General features: G+C 46.5%; 2 protein-coding genes across 5 annotated transcripts in view; one reads left to right on the top strand and one right to left on the bottom strand.

The window, feature by feature from the left end:
• The first annotated feature begins 260 nt into the window (after positions 1–260).
• On the top strand, positions 261–10,182 carry TYMS (thymidylate synthetase). The gene is made up of 7 exons (XM_042962265.1): positions 261–581; positions 2,345–2,418; positions 4,944–5,118; positions 6,750–6,851; positions 7,651–7,826; positions 8,218–8,289; positions 9,583–10,182. The coding sequence occupies exons 1-7, from the start codon at positions 350–352 to the stop codon at positions 9,718–9,720; spliced, it is 969 nt and encodes a 322-aa protein (XP_042818199.1). The 5' UTR covers positions 261–349; the 3' UTR covers positions 9,721–10,182.
• An 84-nt stretch (positions 10,183–10,266) lies between these two features.
• Positions 10,267–23,284, bottom strand: part of ENOSF1 (enolase superfamily member 1) — a 29,974-nt gene continuing 16,956 nt past the window's right edge. For all 4 annotated transcript variants that reach the window (XM_042962261.1, XM_042962262.1, XM_042962264.1 and 1 more), the window contains 8 exons: positions 23,052–23,086; positions 20,873–20,960; positions 19,076–19,210; positions 15,779–15,820; positions 14,358–14,487; positions 14,014–14,113; positions 11,698–11,779; positions 10,267–11,116 (listed from right to left, as the gene is read on the bottom strand). In XM_042962261.1, the coding sequence (XP_042818195.1) occupies positions 11,015–11,116; positions 11,698–11,779; positions 14,014–14,113; positions 14,358–14,487; positions 15,779–15,820; positions 19,076–19,210; positions 20,873–20,960; positions 23,052–23,086 (714 nt within the window). In that variant the 3' untranslated portion in view covers positions 10,267–11,014. The remainder of the gene's footprint in view (positions 11,117–11,697; positions 11,780–14,013; positions 14,114–14,357; positions 14,488–15,778; positions 15,821–19,075; positions 19,211–20,872; positions 20,961–23,051; positions 23,087–23,284) is intronic.

Raw genomic sequence — 23,284 nt, 5'->3', positions numbered from 1 at the left:
AAATAAAAATAAATGGCGCGGTGAACGCGAAACTTTCTAACCAGAGTGGCCTTTTTCAGCCAATGCACCAAGATCCAGGACTTAGGTTGTTAACATTTAAAGGCGCTAAACACCACAGCTTCAGGTTTCTGGCACGTTTCCCGGAGCGCGCGCTCCGGGCAACTTGTGGCTCGGCGCGCCGTTGGGACGCCGGGAGCCCCGGGGTCGGCCAACGTCACGAGGCAGGAAGGGGCGGAGTCACCGCAGCGGCGGCGGGAAAAAAGGCGCGCAGAACGGTCTGGACCTACTAGCCAGTCGTGCGCTGCTCGCCGCCGTCCGCGCCCTAGACCCCGCAGCCTGCGCCCGCGCCATGCCCGCTCCCGGCTCCGAGCTGCAGCGCCCGCCGGCGCAGCCCGCCGAGCAGAAGCGGGGCGCCGAACCGCAGCCGCAGCCGCAGTCGCAGCCGCAGCCGCCACCCCACGGGGAGCTGCAGTACCTGGGGCAGGTGGAGCACATCCTGCGCTGCGGGTTCCAGAAGGATGACCGCACCGGCACCGGCACGCTGTCGGTGTTCGGCATGCAGGCGCGCTACAGCCTGAGAGGTGACCGCTGCGCGCGCCGGGCGAGTGGGCGTGCGCACGGGTGGGTTCCAAGCGGCCTCTGGAGGAGCGCCCGGGAGAGGCTGGGTCCCGCCACCAGCCTTTAGTCCTAACCTCGATCCTGTGAGCTCCTTAACCCCCGTGCTTTGCAGACGCCAAAACTGAGGTTCGGGTTGGAGAAATGATTTGCGTAAAGTCACGCGGACGGGAGTGACAGAATTGGGAGGTAAAACCACGTCCTTTGGCGCCAAGGCCTGCGCATTCCGGTCACGCTCTCTGCCCCAGAGCGGACACGGGCTGGTAGTGCTGACCTCATACCAGAAAATGGGAGAGGATTTGCCTGGGCTTGACCACGGACTTGGCTTAGAGGTTGCCCTTTTTGACTCCTCTTTTGTACCCTCCCCGCCCCCACCCCCTGTGTTGGCCCTTTGGTTTTGCATTTTAAAAAATTGGAGCGAAGGAATATGGGCGGGTCAAAGGCGGCCGGAGGAGAGACTGAATACAGAAGCTGGGCGGGAACTTGTGGTTCCTGACCATTTTTCCGGTCTGGTCGTAACGAACCAGCTTTCCTCTTAAACGTTGAAACAGGGAAGCGAAGAGTTCGAGTAGAAGAAGTTCTTATTCCTGTTTCCTTCAAAACAGGATGGCCCCTGGGAAGTGTCTCTTGGGGGTTGTTAGAGTCAGGCTTTCAGGGGACAAAGGGGTGGGGTGGGGGTGGGCACAAGACAGGTATCCTTGACACAGGTATGGAGATGGTTTTAAGTAGGGAGACCTATTAGTGAAGCACTGTGGTGGGCAGGGGAGGACCCACACTTAACCCCACACCCATTTTAGAGACTGGAAAATACCCAGGCAGCAGTGGCTGATCTGCCTTACAGAGGAATCCACCCTCCTGCCGCTCCGCACAGTGGCCTCCAGTGAGCCAAAGACCTAGCTTTTACTCCAGCCCTTCTGCAAGTTCCTTCAGCTTCCTCCTGTACTTAAAATGGAGGAAATCATGCTCAGTAGGCAGTACTGATAAAAGTACTTGAAAAAAAATCTGTCCTTTTTACATGTATAGCAACTATACAACTGATAAGGTGAACTGAATAGGTACCACGTTTAGAGATAAGCTTTTATATTTTGATCTGTTGCTTGATGCAAGCTTGTATATTCCCTCCTGGTGCCTATAAAATGGTGATCTTAAGGATGCCTCAAGCAAGGTTGTTTTGTCATGCATATTAAGTGTTTAAACAGTTATTATTTTTGGTACACTTAAATAATAGAGGTTAATTTGCTTTGCAGATAATTAATAACTATTCTTTAGCTTTGGCCAGTGTGATATCTACTGTCTCCTGGAACTGAGTAAGTTTTCCCTGGCAGGATAATCACGGAATAGCCCTGGGAGCCTTCAGCCTTTGTCCTAGGGCACATTTTGTGTGTTGTCTTCACACTTCTGTGAAGGATTCACACTAGCTGGCAAGTGGATGTAGTTCTTTCCCTGTCCACATGGGCATCCTGCCTGGTCAGTGTTCCATCTCAGTGTGGAATTCCTGTGGTGGTCAAGGGATTCAGGAGGGCAGTCTCCTCTGAATTGGGTCACTGACTTCGCTGTATCCTGTGAGCTCCACCCTGGTCTGGAGCTCACGTGACTAGAGTCAAAGTTTCCTGCTTGCTCCTGTGGTCACTCAAAGGCCTGTGTCCTGGGGCAGTTTTCCTCTGCAGAGAAAGTTGGATGGTGTCTTCTGTTTTCCCATCTTGAAATTATCTGGCAAACTGTTTTTCAGATGAATTTCCTCTACTGACAACCAAGCGTGTATTCTGGAAGGGTGTTTTGGAGGAGTTGCTGTGGTTTATCAAGGTAAAGAAGCTGCTGCTATTGGGAATCAACAGTCTGTTCTCAACCCAGCACCAGCGAGATCCTTTAAAAAGTCAGATCATGTCATTCTTCACCTATAGCCCTTAGTGGCTCCCATTTCACACAGTAAGACCCAGGGGCCCCTGTCCCAGCTCTGGCTTCAGCTGGCTTGCTGCTCACTCTGCTCCACCCACCTGGCCTCCTTACTAAACTTTGAGCACATCAGAACATTGCCACCTAGGGCTCTGGAACTTGCCAGTCCTGTTCCCTGGAGCCTTCCCCTACATGCAGCATGACTCACTCCCTCACCTCCTTCAAGTCTCTTGCTTGGTGGGCCTTCCCATCTAAGACTGATTATCCCCCCTCCCTCCCTGACATACACACACCCTCTCCTACCCTCCTTTGTTTTCTCTGCAGAGAAACGTCATCAGCTGATGTATGATGTGTGTCCTCCCCTTTCCCCCCTGGAAGGGGGAAAGTAGACAACAAATGAACAAGTAAAATGTATTAGAAGCTCCATGAGGGCAGAGAATTTGTTTTTTCCTGTTCACTTTTTATCCCCTGGGCCTAGAACATAGCCTGCCATATAGTAGATACTCAACATAGATTGATCACTGAATATGGATCCCAACCATGTTCTCATATTTGTATAAGCTAGAATGATCTCTTGAGTAACAAGCTATACCTCTTCTAAAGAGCCAGGTAGGTACCTTGGATAAGGGCTAAGGTGCTGTGATGATGGACAGCTTCCTCTTGCTCTGTCTCCTGGTCCAGACTGGTAATATTCTGGCCAGTGCTGGTTAGAGGGTGCCGGAGGAGATGGGCTCAGTTCTGGGCTGTGTAGAAACCGGGATCCCTTCTACAGAGCACTCTGTGTGGCTTGTATGATCTTGGGCCAAACCAAACTCAAGACTTCCTACTGCATTTTAGAAAGGGTTTAGAATTCGGTCCAATCCAGTCTTCCTTAGTTCCATGTTCTTTTTTTTAATTTTTTTAATTTTTTTTTAACATTTATTTATTTTTGAGAGACAGAGCACAAGCGGGGAAGGGGCAGACACACACACACACATACACACAGAATCCAAAGCAGGCTCCAGGCTCTGAGCTGTCAGCACAGAGCCCGATGCAGGGCTCGAACCCACGAAGTGTGAGATCATGACCTCTGAGCCGAGGTCAGATGCTTAACCGACTGAGCCACCCAGGGGCCCTGCTTAGTTCTATATTCTTGAGGTATTTTCTTCCGTGTTGTCTTCTCTCAGCTGACAGTGAGTGTCTAGTTCCAGGCACATCATCAGAAATCTCAGAAGATGACATTTATAAACCATCTAGTGCCCAGTCTGAATGGATATAAAAGGGAGACATTTGAAGCAATATGGGAAAGATAGAAAAATGACATGTTGGAGGTGGAAAAAGTATAAACAAAAACAGAAGGGAGGAAACGAGATGCTCAGAAATAAAATGCAGTCACTTGTTTTAATTTAGCTTGAATTCAGGATTCTAAGAACCCTTTACCAGGAACGTGTCAGGCTCCCCTCTGATAGAGTTGCTCCCTGGGTGACCGGATGAAACACAGGAGTCAGAATGAACCTGCACTGCTGCTGGCATCCGTGGGCAGGATGGAGAGACGGGGTCTGTGCTGAAGTTAGGATCTGTGGTGCACTGAGCACTTTGTGTCCTCTACCCTCACACTACTGTGTGTGGGGAATACTGAGCTCTTCTGTGGATGGAGATAGCAAGGCCAGGGGGTCAGGGAGCTGTCAGAGAAGGGTCGTGGAGGGCAGGCACAGAGCCCCGGTGTGTGTGTGTGGCACCACAGCCTTGCTTGTCCCCATTACAGCATGTCCTACCCAGAGGCCGTTGAGATCTGTCTGTGACCTGGAGGCACAATCAGGACATAGGTTAGGATGATATGGGCCACATCTGATGAGATTAAATATAAGAAATAAACATGGGCTCGTACTTGGGAAAAAACAAAACACCACCTTAACTGCAGATACAGGTTGGAGTAAACATAACTCGACAGTGGCACATATAATGTGGATGATAGATTTGCAAGAAAAGCTGATACCGATTACACCAATTAGTGAAATAGCCTATGTACCAACCAGGTCTAAGATACACTGAACAGACTGCAGGTGAGGCATTAAGTGCATTTTGGGGGATCACACTTAGACACACATTTTGTTAAAAAGCACAAAACTGTTAGGCGAGGTGGGAATAATGAAAGGATTTGGAGGTGTTTAATCTAGAACATTTAGTTGAGAAGAATAGGAGAAAAGATTTGAAAGGGTAATAATTCCAAGAATCACCTGTCCTGGAAGTGATTCCAGAAAACTGCCCTAGAGGCCCTCAAAAAGTCAGCTGGGACTGGCCTTTAAAGATGGGATGTCCAGCTGTGCAGGACGTGTGAGTGCCTGTCCCTGGTGTGTTAGCACAGGCCAGAGGCCTAATTGGTGGGAAGCTCTTGGGCTATCAACTCCTTATGGCTCAGTTCACTTGGATGCCTTCTCTGTTGTCCTGTCTTCCAGGGATCTACAAACGCTAAGGAACTGTCATCCAAGGGAGTGAAAATCTGGGATGCCAATGGGTCCCGAAACTTCTTGGACAGCCTAGGATTCTCCAACAGAGAAGAAGGGGATTTAGGCCCAGTTTATGGCTTTCAGTGGAGGCATTTTGGGGCAGAATACAAAGATAAGGATTCAGGTGAGAAAACAGAGCAAAGCCTTAATTTCCTGAGCATCTGGTATAGCATGAGTTTGCTCCATTGTTTCTAGTGAAGTTGGGGTTGTAAGAAGCCAGTCTGGGGAGCTGATGTATATAGAACTTTGACCTTGTGAGAGGCTGTTTCAGATTCAGGTAGATCCCACTCTTGGTTGTTAGTTTGTATTGGGTGCTTGGTACTTTCTGTAGCTTGTTTCGCTAGCAGATATTGGTCTGCTGGTTGGTCAGTTGGTTGCTGTGTTGGGGAAGAAGGTAGGAGTTCATCTGGGGGACAAAAAGAACAAGGATCGCCTTGTGGTGGCTTGATCTCCCTTTTTGATACTGAGCCACCCAGCACCCTTTAGGTGGAGCTTATGTAATAGCATTTGTTGGGTTACCCTCTTCTCCCTGCCCTCCTGGGGTGGACAAGAAGATGAAACATCTTACTCCTGGATGGTGACCTTCCTCAGTCATTTGGTGGCACCACCTGCCCCAGTCCTTTGACCCTTCCTGTCCTGCTTGTCCATAGGCCAGGCGTTGAAAAAGCAAATGCCTACCTCCTCAGGGTGCGTGCGTTTGTGTGTACACATACATAGGAAGTACTAGTTTGCTAGCTGGACAGAAACCATTGACAGCACCTGTAGATTTATGTAAGTACCACAACCAAAATCTAGAACTGTGCCATCATGGTGCATCTTTTTTTTTTTTAATCTTTTATTTATTTTTGAGAGAGAGTAAGTGAGCAGGGGAAGGAACAGAGAGAGGGAGACAGAATCCAAAGCAGGCTCCAGGCTCTGAGCTGTCAGCACAGAGCCCAATGTGGGGCTTGAACTCACTAACCATGAGATCATAACCTGAGCCAGAGTCAGAAGCTCAACCAACGGAGCCACCTAGGCGCCCCTTTTTAATCTTTGTTACTACTTTTTCTGAAGCTGTGATTGTGACAGAACTTTCTTCTCTCCAAAATTAAGAGCTGCTAGACCAGAACATAGTCTAACACCAATAAGTGGAAGTTTAACCAGAGTGAATATAAAGCTCCACATTCCTCAGACTTCTCAGCTTCCAGTTCCATTTCAGGAAGAAGGCAAGGAATTAAAGTCCAGAGACCAGAAATGGGAGAAAAGTACAAGGTGGTCTAATAGTTAAAGAGGTTTCCTGATGTTTATGGATCAGCAGGGGTTTGGCTGCTAAATTTTAATTTTAGATGTAAATAATGCTAGATCACAGAGAGGAATCCACCCATAGTCTTTTGTTAGTATGTTCCACAGCAGCAAAGTGTGACAAGAATGGTTGATGGCTATAGAGACAGTCTGTGGGACCACTGGAAGAAACTGATTGCTGGGATTGGAGAAGGTTAGGAAGGGGAGGGGTTGCACCATGACAGACCGAATATTTAAAAGACTCTTTCATAGAAAAGAAAATAGACTTTGTTATGGCTCCAGAGAATAGACCTAGGAGCCCTGAACTCAACATCACCCCACGAGAGCTGAGCAATTTGTAGAGTGGATTAGATACCTTGTAGTGTGGCCACAGGGGGGCTGTGGTAGGACAGTGGTGGATGGCCTCTAAGGTCATCTCATAAGATCCTGTGATTGATATGTGGACATGTCTTCTCTTTTTTGACGATTCTACAGATTATTCAGGTCAAGGAGTAGACCAACTGCAAAAGGTGATTGACACAATCAAAACCAACCCCAATGACAGAAGAATCATCCTGTGTGGTTGGAATCCAAAAGGTTGGAAGCATCCCAATTATTGTCTTGTGTCCTAACTGTAACATTAGCACAAAGGGAAGCCATGTAGAGGCTACCGAGAGGAGGCTGGATCCTGGGAACCACCACCCCCAGCTGCATGGCCGATATGACCCTGGGCAGGTCACACTTGGCCCCATTTTCACTTTCAGATGATGGGGTTGGATGCAGATGATTTTAATGTGTGTATTTATACTTATTCTTACTCCAAAGAGGGCTTTAAATTACCTATAAAAATACACCAAGGATTTTAACAGTTTAAATTGGGGCAGATGAAGTTTCATGTCCCTGCCACCTGGCTGTTAACATTTTAACAGTTGTATTATAAAATTAAACTGACCAAGATGTAACAAATATTACCCAGAGTCAAATATTTGCTTTTATAATAGAGACTTTGAATACAGGAGGGTGTGCCTGAGATGCACACCTGTGGTCCTTGTAAATGAATGAATTCCTCCTGTACTTGTAGTTTGGTGCCATGAAGGTAGCACAAGTAATTTCAGCTTGGATCAAAGAGTGTTGCTTCAGTTGTAAATGGACATCTGCAGAAGTCTTCTGTTGATGGATGGGTCACCGTAGGTGTTGTTCCATCCTCAGGATTGGAATGGTCTGCTCTTGACATAGGGGGAGGTGTGGGTCATGGTGGGGGGTCACTGGCCCAGTGGCTTTTTCTCATGATCTCCCCCATGTGAGTTGTCTTCTGTTTCTCTCCTGTTTTACTCTGTGTATAGCTGCATTCTTTAAAACCACCAACTCCTCATTTTCCTTTGTGCTGGCTCGTCAGATCTTCCTCTGATGGCCCTACCTCCGTGCCATGCTCTTTGCCAGTTCTACGTGGTGAATGGTGAACTGTCCTGCCAGTTGTACCAGAGGTCAGGAGACATGGGCCTGGGTGTGCCCTTCAACATCGCCAGCTACTCCCTGCTCACCTACATGATCGCACACATCACAGGCCTGAAGGTGAGCTGCTCTCTGGAAGGAATGATTGCTACCAGCCTAAAGCATTGAGCTCTTAGATTCTTCAACGTGGAAAAATTAATTGCAGAGTATTCAGTGTCTGATTACTTTTAAAATGTGCTCTAGGTAATTAAGAAATGAACTTGCTCACCTTGCAGCCTCCCATGGAGCTTTCCTGTCTTTGTGGTCTGTATAAACAAGCAGGTTTATATGGTTTATAATATAAGACAACTCTTATGAATACCACCTTTTCTCAAAAGCTACACTGGTGAAATTCTTTTCTAAAAAGCCTTGGAATGTCTGCATAGTCTACGTAATGTGCTTTCAAATGATGTGTTTTAAAGGAATTGAAACTAAAAACATTTACCATTTTGCTTGCTCCTGTGCGATTTAGCCAGGTGACTTCATACATACTTTGGGAGATGCACATATTTACCTGAATCACATTGAGCCGCTAAAAATGCAGGTAAGAATGATACCAGTCATGCTTTGGAGTTTGGTAACCTCTCTTGATAAAAGGCTGCCTTCTAGAACATCCCTCATATAACAGCCCTTCTGCTCTGTGCTGTGGCAGATAAGATGGCCTGTTCCAACTACAGGGCTTCAGCTTAGGGATGGTGGTGGGCAGGGACAAGGCGGACACATTTTAGCACCCACAGACACTTAACAGTGCTGGGAGGTACTAGATACCGGGACCAGAGAGGGAGAGCCCATATTTGGACCAGTGGGTTCGGGACCTTCCCAGAGGTAGCATTTTCAACTCATATTTTTACTTGAAGGAAAATTTAAATGCAGATCTTTTCCCATCATATGAAATACCATACTTAGGTATTAACTTTCAAAAGTCTGTTCAAATCCTGAGTTATAGCAGCCAACAAATGATTTTAAATGGCAATTAAAAAATGAGTGTCTAGGGGTACCTGGGTGGCTTGGTTGGCTGAGCATCTGACTCTTGATTTCGGCTCAGGTTGTAATCTCATGGTCATGGGATTGAGCCCTGAGTGGGGCTCTGCGCGGGGCATGGAGCCTGCTAGGGATTCTTCCTCTCTCTGCCCCTCTCCTGCATCCACACGTGCTCTAAGAAAATAAAATTAAATAAGTCTAATGCTTAATGATCCCCAAGAAAAAAAATTTTGAACCGAAACCCTTTTAGCCCCTTCCAGGTGAGATCCAGGTTTTGAAAGTTCCTCCTTTGAGGGAGTTTAGCTGCTTTTGTTTAGAGGGTAACTTCAGGGTTTACCCAGTTGCCTCTCTGGCTGTCTGCTCCAGTCTGGACAGAATAACGTGAGGTTGTAACCCGTGTGCCTGCCCTCAGTGCCACCATCTGTTCATGCCAGGAACACCAGCTTGCATCCCTTTCTGTTGTCAGATGTCACATCTTACATTGCCCTCACTGCCAAGGACAGTTGGGATAGGGATTTGGGGACTCCTACTCCCATACTGAGCACTGTAACTTCTGAGTAGTTACGGATTTGAAAGTAAAAGATTGCATCCTGTCCTTAATAAATTTACCAAGAACAGCCAATTATGAGATGAGCCACAAGGCTCCACCCGATGTGATTCCACATAATATCCTTCAGTCCCCACTTGTGGGAGAGGATCAGTTATATTCCAGTAGTGCTGCATAAGCAGGGACAGGTGTCCATACTATTACAGTCCTATGAAATAATATTTTGTTGATAAAATACTGTGTACTTGTCTCAGAATTAAAGCAGCTTGCACTGATAATGGCAAAATAATGATTTCCTATTGTTTTTAGCTCCAGCGAGAACCAAGGCCTTTCCCAAAGCTCAGAATCCTTCGAAAAGTTGAGACAATTGATGACTTCAAGGCCGAAGACTTTCAGATTGAGGGGTACAATCCTCACCCCACTATTAAAATGGAAATGGCTGTTTAAAATGCTATTAAGAGAGATATCAGAAAGATACTGATTCTTGAGGGATTAGACTGAATGCCCAGATGAAAGGTATTTCACCCTAAAGAAAGAAAGAACTAGGTCAGAAGTCTATTGGTGACCGGCAGTTACACTTGATTAGCTTTTGAGAATGTTGCCACTGGCCAACAGTTCTCTTACTAACAAACGACCTTGAGTTTGGTTAACTCCCTGGGGATGTGTGAAACTGCCAAGATTAGGGATAAAGTAAGGAGAGTAAAAATTTATATGCTCTTAAAATGTGTACCTGCATTTTAATCCCACATTTTTATGAAGCTCAGTGCATTTCAATTACATGAAAACTATTCCCCCAGATTTGAGCAAGCTGAATAACACCAGCATGCATGATAATGTACAGTTGTAGTTAGGAACATTTAAAGTTACTTGCTTTATATATTGCTATAATAAAGGAGTGTTGTGCATTCATCTGGTGTTTTGTTTTTTAATTTTTTTTATTCTGTATTGCCATTCTGCTCACTGCTTGCCTAAAATAGATTTAACTGAACCCTCCTAAATAAACATATGCTGTATTCTCGTTTGGATCCTGCTTAGAGGGTTAGTATATTTTAGAAATGCTGACTAAACTGTATTTTGCCCTGTTTTTCTGCAGTTCATCTAATTCTGGCTGCATTTTATCATTAGCATTTAATGACCATTTAGGATAAAGGTTTACTTAAGGGTTATGGAAAAATAATACATGAAATGCCATTTTCATGCTCATTACTGCTGCCATAGTTTCAGTATCGTGTGAATCCTCTACTGATAGATTTAGACTGAGCAAGAATAGAAATGCTAAACCACTCCAGGGCTTATCTGTGAAATCCTTTTACCTTTGTTACACACCAGTTACCTTCATGACACACACATGGCACTGCAGGACTATTTTTTTACCCTGCTAATTTCTGACAGATGTTAGATAGAATAAGGCATTGTTCCAACAATTAAATAACCTGCTGCTTATTTTCAAAGTGCAGTTTAATGTCTAGGTACCAGCACTTGATAGAAATTTTGTAAGAACATCTTTCTGGATTTTGAGTTAAATCTAAATTTGTTTAAGGATTAATAAGGAGAATATATGTTTATTTGCTAAAAGAATTAAGTAATAATGATGACTGAGCTGATTCCTGAGGTCAACAGGACTTTCAGCTGAATTTGTTTTGATTGCTAGGGTGATTTTTTCCCCCGTTTTTGTAAAACCATACCCAAAAAGTTTTAAGCCTTTTTACTTGAAAAAGGAAAGAGTACTGGGGCTGAACATTTAATTATTTTGAGCAGCAAGAAGTTTCTTCCAGACTTCACCATCTGGATATTGGTGTTTCTTTACAGATTCCTCCTTCATTTCTGTTGAATAACCAGCATCCTATCAAAGACAAAAAATAGAGTAGTGTTAATTACCACCCAGAACAAAACTCACTTATGTATTTCTGCTGCCTGTAGAGATGCTGTTTTCAGATTGTTTGAAATGAGGAACACACTACTGGCTGCTTCTCAGGATTAAACTAATCACACTTCCTTTGACAATTCAATCTCTTGTTGGTGAAAACGAACCCCAATGTCTTGGACATGGTGAAGATTAATGGTCCAGATAACACAACCACAGTCTCAACGTTTCAGTTCACTAACCTCCAGGTGGTGCCATGTTTGTTTTTTGTTCTTTTGGTTGGTTTGTTTTTGCACAAGAAATGCATTTTAAGGTCTCAGCTGGTGTCGGGAAGAAAGGCCTGCATTAGAGAAGCCTTGTCGGAGCAGTTTCACCCTCAACTCCTGACCTTTGGGCCTTGGGAATTTGATATTGCTAACTAAGGAGCCATTTGTAATTTTTAGATACTGAAAATAAACTCTAAGGAGACAGAGCTTTGTGCTCCAGGGTCTAACCCACAAGAACAAGTCTACCAGGGGCTGGCAGTGCTTCCTCAGGGAGGCCTCTCTGGCCGAGCTCACCTTAGGAGGCATGTAGGAAGCCTTCTTGATCGTCACTGGATACCTGAAATGTTCATGCAGGTGGTCGACATATTCGCACATCCTAGAAGGAAGGAATCAGATTGGGGCAATAATGCCTTGCGTTAGATCATTTATGTGGTACTAACTGTCCAAGCAAAGGGGTGAGTACCACTAAAGAGGGTGGACTTGATCTGGCACAGGTTTCTATGCAAATCTTTCAACCTCTGCCTCAGGTCCTTCCCATGTGCAAAATAAAGTAATATGAGGGCTTGGTTGAAGTCTCCTCATGTGGGTACCAAAAGTCTCTTGTAACTACGGATGGTCCCTGACTTAGGATGGTCTGACTTAAGATTTTTTGACTTCACGATGGTGCAAAAACCATACGTGTTCAGGAGAACTGTATTTCAAATTTTGAGTTTGGGTCTTTTTCTGGGTTCATGATGTGTGACACGATCCTCTCTCATGATGCTGGGCTATGGCACAGCAGACCCCAGTCAGCCACGCCATCATGAGGGTCAACAACCAGTATACTGACAACTGTTTGTACCCATACAACCTCTCTAACACTTTCAGCACGGTATTCAATAAACTGCATGAGCTATTCAACACTTCATTATAATACAGGCTTTGTGTCAGATGATTTTGTCCAACTTTAGGCTGATACAGGTGTTCTGAGCATGTTCAAGGTAAGCTAGCCTAATCTATGATGTTCAGTAGGTTAGGTGTATTAAATGCATTTTTAAATGTATTTTTAATGTTAATATTTATCAATAATTGATAACAATCTATTACTATATATTAGTAATCAATATGTTATGCTGGATTTGTCAGAATGTTAAGCCATCTTCAGCCAAGAAAGATCTGTAAAGGTTTTATGACTCCCATCAGTTTAGACTCTGTAAGTATCTGGGATTATTTGGGTGCCTTTAGCCAAAAGTTAGATGAATAGACTAAAGTCACCAAATGAGATCCCATCCAGCTACACACGATTTAGAAGAAGAGCACAGGTTTTACTACCAGACTGGTCTGTGTTCAGATTTGAGGTCAGCTACCTTCTAGTTTTGTGACTTGGGGCAAGTAACCTAACTCTGCCACCTTGCTTTAGCCACAGGTTAATGAACAGCCACGATAGCCAGCCCGTGTGCCCGGTGCTGGGAATTCACAAAGGACCTGGTGAGACAGGGCCTCATGGTTTCAGTGGACACAGAGACTAAGTTACTGACTAGAATATGCACTATGTGTAATCTATAAAGAACAGGCTACAGATGAAGAACGAGCCCCATGGGAGAGGATGTTCTGGCCTTGAAGGATGAGCAGGGAATGGGTGTTCCACGCAGTCGTAAAGCAGGGGTGCTGAGCTGCGCCTGCGCCTTGCGGCTGCTCTGCATGCACAGCAGCATCCCGGCAGCGAGGTGTGCTTCAGGAGGGTGGCACCAGGCACTTCTGCCCACTCCTGGGTGGTCGCAGCGCACTGCTCTCGGGGCTCGCCCTCCTCCTCTCGGCCCTCCAGATTGGCAGGACCTTTCAAAGTTGACCTCCCCTTGGTCCCACCCTCAGAACAGAAATGAGAGGGGCAAAAGCAGAATAGCCCAGGAATGTTCACTTCTTATCGAACAAAATATTTCAGACATAAAAGGCAGCATCTGTCTACTCACCACCTGACATGAGACAGGTACTATATCACTGAAGCCCAGTCTAAACCCTCACGGATCCCATTTCTCTCTCATGGTCCTGCATTTGGTGTTTACCATTCCCATGCACGTTTTCTATGCTTCTGCCATATAAAGATCATCTCTAGTGATCTTTCGGCGATACCACATTTAATTCCAAGAGGAAAGAAATGCATAGTAAAGCCGTATGTGTGCAGATGATCGGAAGACTGTCTTAAAGTTCACCTGGGATATGTTGAGAAACAAGATGGAACCAGATGCAGCCAGATTACAGAAGACTACAGCGTTGAGACCAGGAGATTGTACAGAAGCAGAGAATACACACATGATGAAAGCAAGGCTCTAAAAAGGAAGGGGTTCTGGTTTCCACCTGGTTGCAACCCCCACCCACCCACCCATCACATACTTAGAAAACAAAGGCAGCTACCAAAACCCCACCCCCATGAAAGAAAAAGAGCTCTGTCCACTGCTGGGGCTCCAGTTTAATTGCTGCATGTGAAGAAGAGGAAGCAAAACCAACTTGGCCTTTGAGTTACAGGATGTGGCAATGGACAGAGTTCTTAGCGCCTCTGGTCGCCAGAGCAGAATTTTAAAAGGTCTGGCCTGGACCGAGGGACACTACTGAAGCTAATTCCACGTTACTGACCTGTTTTTAAGGCTTGCAGAAACTGATATGAAGTCAAATATAATCAGGTGCTGTACCAATTCACAGAGGCCAACTCCACCAGCATGGGGGCAAACGGGAACTACAATAAAGACAGATTTCTACTTAATGCCAGGTAGGGTGGGGGTGGGGATGAAAGAGAACCTCCAGGTTTTCTCATTGCCCACAGGTGATTATGTCATTCATTAGTATACAGGGATGAAACTCCAGGATAAAAATCGTCAAAGAACCCTTGATTAAGCCGAAAAGAGTCCCTACGGAGGGCCCCATGAGTGTGTGGTGGGCAGGAAATGGAGGTTTGGTGCGCAGCTCCAGGGTGCCCTTACTTTCAAACTTTTTGGCCATCAGCAACACTGAGAGGTTTTCATTGACACTTCCCAGCCTGCAGCTGTCAATCTGGAGAAACTGCAGGGCTTTCGCTTGGAGAAGCTGCTTAAATATGACTCTATTGTGGCACTGGAAATAGAATTAAAATAAAACCAACAGAATGGGGCACCTGGGTGGCTCAGTCGTTGAGCGTCCGACTTCAGCTCAGGTCATGATCTTGCGGTTCGTGAGTCTGAGCCCCACATCAGGCTCACTGTGGTCAGCCTGTCAGCGCACAGCCTGTTTCGGACCCTCTGTCCCCTTTCTCTGCCCTTCCACCGCTTGCACTCCCTCCAAAATAAATAAACATTAAAAAAAAAAAAACTGTTTAAAATAAAACTAATTAGAAGAGTCAGCTTTGGCCATTAGGGTATCTACACCTGGCAATGCGCCAATTCCAAGTCACTCCTCAGCGGCCTCTGGAAGCCTGGACTGTATCTAGTCTTTGTTTTCACCTGCGTGAAGCAAGCCCTGATAATACAAGCCAGGGACCTCGCTGCTCACTGCTTTATAAATCCGTTAGTGGAATGGTCACACCACGGTCATGCTAAAGTCACATCAGCTTGACATCTAGTAAGGAAATGCTGTCATAGTGACTGGCAAATGGGAAGTGAAGCAAACATCAGGATGAAATATGGTGATGGCGATGAGCAGGTGGTTTGGACGACAAAAAACACGGCTAAACAGCATTGCTCCTTTTGCTGGGAAAACTGAGAATCTGTTCCTTCACACTGCTCTGCTCGTGGGTGGACTGCCGCAGGTTTTGGCAGGCATTTGTGCTTCGTTTTATAAGCACAAAGAATGAACGCAATAATGTTTACTCTGTTTGGAAGCTGGCTTTCTTAAAACCATACAGTGCATCTTATGCCCTTGCATGAGCAGCTTTAAATTGCCGCCTTGTGAATTTTGATTAGATACTTTGAAGAAGATAAATGGCCTTAGTCATACAAATTGTGGGAAAAGAGACAAACTTTTGACTGTATCTGACTCCAGGCTCTACTGGACGTGCTGTAAAATATTCAGAAATTTCCCCATTTCTGAAATTAAAACTCCCCAACTCGGGGGCACCTGGGTGGCTCAGTTGATTAAGTGTCTGACTCTTGATTTTGGCTCAGGTCATGATCTCATGGTCGTGGGATCCAGCCCCACATCAGGCCCTGTGCTGAGCATGGAGCCTGGTTGGGTTCCTCTCTCTCTCTCTGTCTCTCTCTCTCTGCCCCTCCCCGACTCATGTTCGCTCCAAGTAAACAAGCATTAAAAAAAAAAGAAAAAGAAAAAGAAAGCTTCCAAACTCAAAATAACACAGGTGATGTAACCTAATGTATGCCAGTGTCCTCAGTGGCTGGCCAGTGTGTACTGTCCCCAAGGAGATGTCATTTACCTGCTCTCCTGTGGCGACACCAATTCCTAGTGGGACCAATGCCTGTAAAATATAAGGCAACTTGATGTTATTTTCCTAAACCTTTAAACTGAAACTCCCAATGTTTAAAAATATTTACAGTTGTTTAACTACTTAGAGCTGAAGAAGGAAATGTCCCTGCTGTGGAGCCGTGTGAAGTTTAAGGAATGGCAGAAGGTGGTCAAGGGGATGATGTATGCACACAAGAGGGGCTGTGTGTGCCTACAGAGGATACAGTCAGCACTAGTTCATATGCTGCCGTTAGTTCCCTTCCCGGCTACAGTTCTGCAGATTCTCCCAACCCCCCTCTTCAGTAGCTGTTCTAGAGCCCTCTCCCTTCAAGCTCAGCAAGCGGTCTTAGATCCACTTTACAGGTCAGGGTGAGCTCATTCCTAACCTGGTGAAATGCTCACTTGGCAAGTGCTGGAGTCTTCTTAGCGTAGCACTGCTCTCTCAGTCCTACTGCCTGAAGCTACCTCACTTCCCTCCACTTGGGCTCCAGGCTGCTCTCCCCTGCCCCCACTGGGATTGCGAGGCCATAGGTACTCTCCTCAGGTGTCAGTGGCACCAATAGCTAACATTGAGCTCTTACTAGCGTGGTGTGCTCTCAACTGTGTGGTGCTGTGTGAAACCGTGACTGAAATGACTGCTCATCACAGCCCACTGGGACAGGAATCATCATCACCCCCATTTCACAGAGGCAAAACAGGTTCAGGGCTAGCAACTGTTCCCAGATGACAAAGCTAGAAAGGGGTAGAGCCCAGGCTTGAACTCCAGGCCCGCTCCAGAGCCAGGGCAGACATCTGAACCACTAGACAGAACCACTCCTCTACAGAAAAGCCCTAGGGGCACCTGGGTAGCTCAATCGGTTGAGTGTCCAACTCTTGGTTTCGGCTCAGGTCATGATCCCAGGGTTGTGGGACTGAACCCCGCATTCGACTCCATGCTGACTATAGGGCCTGCTTGAGATTCTCTCTCCACTGCTTGCATTCTCTCTCTCTCTAATAAACAGATAACCTTTCATTTAGGAGCCAGGTATCCCCAATCCTGCTAGCTGTCCCGCCTCTAATGGAATATGTGGACATGGATGATTCATGGAAAACCAGAAGACTCGGCCTCCTCGTCTCCAGGTCAAAAGTTAGAGCAGATGGTCGCTGAGGCACCTTCTAGCTTCCTTGTTTATGCTTTCGGGAACTTCTAATTTAAATGTTCTCAGTTCTTTATCTCAAAACAAAAAAAAACAGAGTGGGGAAAAGTAGTAGAGAAGGGGGAAAGTCATTCACTCTACCATTTTAAAGAATATGTTTCTGACACTAAATAGGTACCAATGTTTATTTCTTCCTTTTAATCATTTCCTGAACCTGCTCTATTCTAGCTGCCCTCTCCCTTCACCACCTGGCCTCCTAGGTTACTGGGAAAGCCTCCTAGCTCTGCTCTCTGCCTCCAGTTTCTTTCTGTCTGTTCCACACCTGCCCTGTACCCCGTGTCTCAATCCATCCTACATGTTTTTTCCCAGTGAAATCTTCCTTAATCCTATTCTCTCCTTCAAGACACTATGGTGGCTCACTGTGTTGGGCCACATCTTCTGCACAGACGGACCTGCTGTCTGGCCCCATGGACCCATCTTCCCCACAGCCCCTGTGCTGGGGATCTCCAGGGCCTGCTGTTTCTGTGGCTTCCCCGGCCTTGGTCTGTCTGCACCCACTTCATGGGATGCCTCCTGAGTGGATGGCCTTCCCCATGTAAACAAGACCTCAGATGGCTGAAACCCAGAAGAGCTTCTGAGGAGACCCTCCAGGTGGGCAGCGAGTCCCTGTGTAGGCAAGCGGGCAGCACTAGGGCATGGCTACCCCCATAAGAACCCTGAGGCAAACGTCTTGTTTCTCGAACCATGGCCTGTCACTGGACTCCTCCTCAGCTTTCAGTTCTGTTTAAATCAACACGGTCACCCCACGACTGCTGCTCATGTCTCCCCCACCTGCAGTACAGCTTTCCTCAGGGTCAGCTCTTGTCTTACCTCCACAAGGCCACTCCACCATCCCAGCCCACGCCTGTCTCTCCCTTCAGTGACCTTCTTTCTACTGTCCTCAGTGCTCAGGGCCCCACCCAGCATGCCCCCATGTCTTACCTTCTTCTCTCCAGCTAGGCTGTGAAAGTGGGGAGAGTGGGAGGGCATCCCTCAAACACAGGCTTCTGTGGAGTGTCCCACATAAGAAGCTCATATGTTCATTTACTGAGAGAAATGGAGCAGAATGGCTCCAGTAGGACCTATGACTTCATGTAGGACACACTGAGGTATCTTTCCCAGAACTTGGAACTGACTGTCCTCACAGTGACAATTTTCAGATTAGGGGAGAGTATAGCAATGCAAAGTCACACCAGGGGGAAAAAATCTCCCAGGCAGGCAGGAATGGACTGTAAAGCAAGCGAACCTACGAACCCAATGTTGGGGAGGAAGGGTTATCAGAGGAAAACGTAAAAGGGGAGTAGGGGTGAGTGCTGACCGGGGCTGGGCAGGCAGGCACTGCCAGGGGAGGGGTGAGGCTTAAGACTCAACATGCCTGGTGCCAGAAGCAGGCACATCCATGCACTGTGGGGAGATGCTCGGGGCCACACTGGACTGACACCATCTCATATTTAAATCGCACCACCAGTTCCTGTCCTGATTTTTCACTCACCCAACAGCCTCTGGTTTAACGTGGCTCCTTGTGGAGCTTGCTCTGGTCAGAGGATACAAAACTCTAGTGCTCCCAGAAGTTGGGAGTTCTCCTTATAAATTAACTACCTGGCATTCTGGCTTTATATATATCCGTGCTGGACACCTGCCTAAAGGGAGACACCCCCTGAGAGAAAGGATGTTCTCAGATGCTCTGACATATCAGGGTGTCCCTAAACCTAAGAGGAAGGGAAGCCGGGTGGATCGGTGCAGGAAGTGTGTTGGTGCGAGGGCTCCAGGTAGCCTTCTCCTGGACAGGCCTGACCTAGGCATTAGCTAAGTAAACCTTGTATTTTGAGTCCACCAGAGGAATCTGCACTTTTGTTTCGTTCTGGGGGAGTAAAATATTTTAGTATCAGTCAGATTTCTATATTTACAAAGTCTGGAGCCATGTCTATTAACCTTTGGTTTGTTGGCAGCCTTTCAACTTTTAGCAATGTACTGTCTCTAAAATATGTAAAAATGTAAAAGGGAAGAAGCAACGGGATCTTGGGATCTGTCAGACCAAACCCACAAACAAAAATACATGGCAGTAGTGACAGAGGCACGAGCGGCTTTTCTACCTTGGAAATGGTGGCATGTCCCAGAATGTCATCAGGGGAGGTGGGTTCTTCAATCCACAGTGGCTTGAACTCAGCCAGCTTTGACATCCACTCTATTGCCTCGGGCACATCCCAGCGCTGGTTGGCATCCATCATCTGCAGAGAGAGAGAGAGAGAGAGAGATCTTTCACCATGAGGTCTGCCTGGTACTGACTTGTGACAGGACTGCAGCTCTGAGGGAGGAAATGCTGTCACTCAGTGCCACCAACTGCTGAGCAAGACTTCCAGAGGGAGCCTGACATCTCCTCTGTGGAGGATCAGCATGCAGCCGTTACAAAAGGAGCCAAAGAACAGCCACCAAGACAGGCACTGTAGTTCTAGATGCGTCTTCTAGAGGAAATGCAACTCACAGAGCCACTGTGATGTCTGGAAGTGTCCTGGGCTAGGCTCAGGAGAAGTGCTTGCTGGCCCTGGAGCTCTGGCCCGATCTGCATTTAGGGCTTGGAAGTACACCTGTCTTGCAGTATTCATTGTTCTGGAAACTACTTTATCACATTCTGAGTCATTCATCGTCAATTCTAAATTTGTTCACTAGTCATTTATTGACTATTGCCAACTATAAGTCTGGCACAATAATAAATAACCCAAACTCTACCATTTATGAAGCACCTACTCAACTGGGTATTTTATGACGCAGTTCATATTAACTCAGTTTACAGAAAAGAAAACTGACATGCAGAGAAGTTAAGGAACTTGCCAAGAACAATTAGCCATGTAAATAGCTAGTTCACATCCAGGCCTCTTTAACTCCCAGGCCCTGGCTCTCTGCATGTGGAGATCCTGCCTGGAAGTCAGGTGCTGGGTATGCAGAGACTAAGACAGGGCCTCCCCAACCCTGACATTATCACGCTTTGAGAAGACAGACACGGAGGTGGGTATCTCTAGTAGAAAGTGCTGAGTGGTAAGAGTTTCCACAGGGGGCACTATGAAAACCAGATGATAGGACACCTAGAATCAATTGTACCACAAATTACTTGGAGAAGGATGGCCCCTTAAAAGTAGCATTAACTCATGTATAAATAGTGATACTTCTTATCCTAGGTCAAGGACCCAATTCCTATTTTAGTTAACTTAGGAAACATGCCTCCCAAACTCCACAAAAACATCCTGTGACTTTATAAAAATATTTTACATGTAATAAGAAATCTCTTATAAAAATAGTCAGGAATGACTGATCCTTACATTTATCTCAGCAAAGTCTGGCATCTCTTCAACATTGGCTCCCTGAGACTGGCCGACCTGATGGACCAGGCGGGACGTATTTTTTCGGGGGAGTCAAAGAATGGCACACTGGGGCTCCAAGGGGAGACCTGCTTGCTCAGGCGCTTCTGTGCCAGCAAGCAGGAATAATCCCTAAGCCTGATCTTACGCGAGCAGTTCTGCAGAACAGACATTTTAAACTATCAGCTCACACAAATCTGTACTTCCTCTCTCACTCAGCTTTAAAATTCCCAGTGTTCTTTGGGGCACCTGGGTGGCTCAGTTGCGTAAGCATCTGACTTTGGGTCAGGTCATCATCTCATGGTTGAAGTCCCACATCTGGCTCTGTGCTGATGGTGTGGAGCCTGCTTGGGATTCTCCCTCTCTCCCTCTTTCTCTGCCCCTTCAGCATGCTCTCTCTCTGTTTCAAAATAAATAAACTCTAAAAAATAAAATAAAATTCCCAACAGTCCTTAATCCTTGCTTGAAATGAGTTGCATTTTGGCCCAAGACACAGGCTTCACGCAAGGCTTCTCAACGGTAGGGGAGGACATTTACCAACGTCTTCTCGGGTCCAATCATGTTTCTGATGAGTCGGCACCTACGGATGTCATCCTGGAGATCAGCACCCACTTTTACCTTAAACCTGTAAAATAAATGCGGTTTGGTAGTTTGGACGTGTCCTGACGTGACAAAGACACGTGGATTTTCTGCAGAAGCAGCTGCCTCTGTCAATAATTCACAGGTCATATCTTCTAATAACCTTTTGCCCTTTCCTGGTCAGTCCCAGACAAGTCACTTGAAAATAATCTGGCAAATGTATCAGGGCAATAAGGCTAAACCACCCGCTGACCCAAAGTCTAAGAACTAGGAGAGCAGTCAGATTTTTAATAACACTGAGTTTTTACTGTGCCATGACAAGGAATTAAGAACAAAAGCCAGAATTGGAATTAAAGAGAAGTGCCTGTCACATCCTGAACATAAAGAGTATGATTGATAGGGGTGCCTGGGTGGCTCAGTCGGTTAAGCATCCGGCTTTGGCTTAGTTCATGATCTCACAGTTTGAGGGTTCGAGCCCTGCATCCAGCTCTGTGCTGACAGCTCAGAGCCTGGAGCCTGCCTCAGATTCTGTGTTTCCCTCTCTCTCTGCCCCTACCCTGCTTGCACGTGCTCTCTCAAAAATAAACATTAAAAAAAATTAAAAAAAAAAAAAGAGTATGACTGATAAAATACCTCCAGCTGTGCAGAGGTTTATACAAGGGCTTCATCCTGAATCAATGCAGTGAAAGGTCAGCCTTCCCTAGGTATGCAGAAAGAGGGAAGGTGCCGGCACTTCCTGAGCGCCTGCTATGACTCCCATTGTGCTGATCCTTTTCAGATACCGCAACTTTGAGGAGAATCACGAGTTAATATTATTCCCATTTTATAGAGAAAGAAAATAAGGTTCAGACAGGTTGGGCCATTTGCCCATTATCACACAGCAAGTACCTGTAGGGGATGAGGGGAAAAGGCAAGAGGCTGATTCCAAATCCATCATATCCCAAGCCTCTTTCCAATGCTTCATGCTGCCTTGTTCAAATTCTCACTTCCCGACCCTTCATTTAGCTGAGGAGTTAACAAGAATTCAGTGCCTCCCAAACTTTAGCGTGCACACAAGTCACCCTTTGACACGGGATCTTGTTAAAATGCAGATTCCTGAGCAGCCGGTCTGGGAAGAGGCTGGACTGCCATTTCTGACAAGCTCTCAGGAAATGCTGATGCTCCTGCTCCAGACCACACTGGCAGCAGCAGGGGGCCCGTGGCCAGACTGAGAGTCACGCAGGGAGCCCAGGAACCTATTACAGAATGTGCCACTGTGCGCTAAACTGGTAGACTCATGGTGACCACATCACGAGATGATGGTCCCTCTATGTCCTGCATTATGTTAGGTTTTGGGACCACTGACAGCCACAATGTATCCAGAGGAAAACCCTAGGATGCCCAGGGGTCCATATCTGCCCAGCAGAGACAAGCAGAGAAGCGCCAACAGTTGGTCTGGAGAGAAGCAGCCTGGGGAGGAGAAGGGCCACCACTCCAGGGGAAGAGGAGATGCTTGGAGACTCTGCAGAGAACTGGAACCAGTAGCTGGAAGTTACAAGAAAGTGAAGGACTCGATACATTTTGGGACTCTTTCTAACACATGGAGCCCTCAAACAATGCAAAAGCTCCTTGCAAGTTAGGCTCACTGCCTCTGCAGGTTTTCAAGTGGAAGCTGAGTCAATGCTTATTACTGATAGCAAAAGAGTGGACTTCTCGGGCGCCTGGGTGGCTCAGTGGGTTGAGCATCCAGGTCTTGGTTTCAGCCCAGGTCATGGTCTCACATTTCGTGGATTCAAGCTCCATATCAGGCTCTGTGTTGATGGTACAGAGTGTGCTTAGGATTCTCTCTCTCCCTCCCCCCTCTCAAAATAAATAAGTAAACTTAAAAAAAAATTTTTTTTTTCAAGAGTTGATTTCTATTCTGGACTGGTGTTTGAAATTGATGATCTCCAAGGTCTGTTTCTCCAAGGTCTTAGGGTTGTGATTAGGACTCACATCTCATCTTTGGAGAAAGCCTGGTCTACAGTGAGACTTCTCCTATGTATCCTCCATGTGAGACTGCTCCTGGACGAATCTGGGCCGCCCTGGTGCCTTTTGTTCCTGGCCCATCATGCTGCTAACTGGGGCAGTGAAGCTTGTTACCACGCAAACAAGTTACCTGGTCCAGCCGTCCTGCAGGGCCTCGGTGCAGAGCTGCGGGGAGAGGAGCACAGCCAGCATCACACACCGCAGAGCTCCCCTTGGTCTAATGAGGACCCCAGTTGTCCCTGATCTGGTTTCATATGCACTTACGGCAGCAGCGGGAACCGGAGGAACAGCTATGTGTTGATGCATTAAGAGCACAGTTTAGCCAACAGACCATAACTCTTTGTACCCATAGGATGACTTTCT

The sequence above is a fragment of the Panthera tigris genome, chromosome D3, assembly GCF_018350195.1.
Source record: "Panthera tigris isolate Pti1 chromosome D3, P.tigris_Pti1_mat1.1, whole genome shotgun sequence".
Lineage (NCBI taxonomy): Eukaryota > Metazoa > Chordata > Mammalia > Carnivora > Felidae > Panthera > Panthera tigris.
Note: the sequence above shows the minus strand (reverse complement) of the source record. Positions and strands in the feature narration are given on the sequence as shown.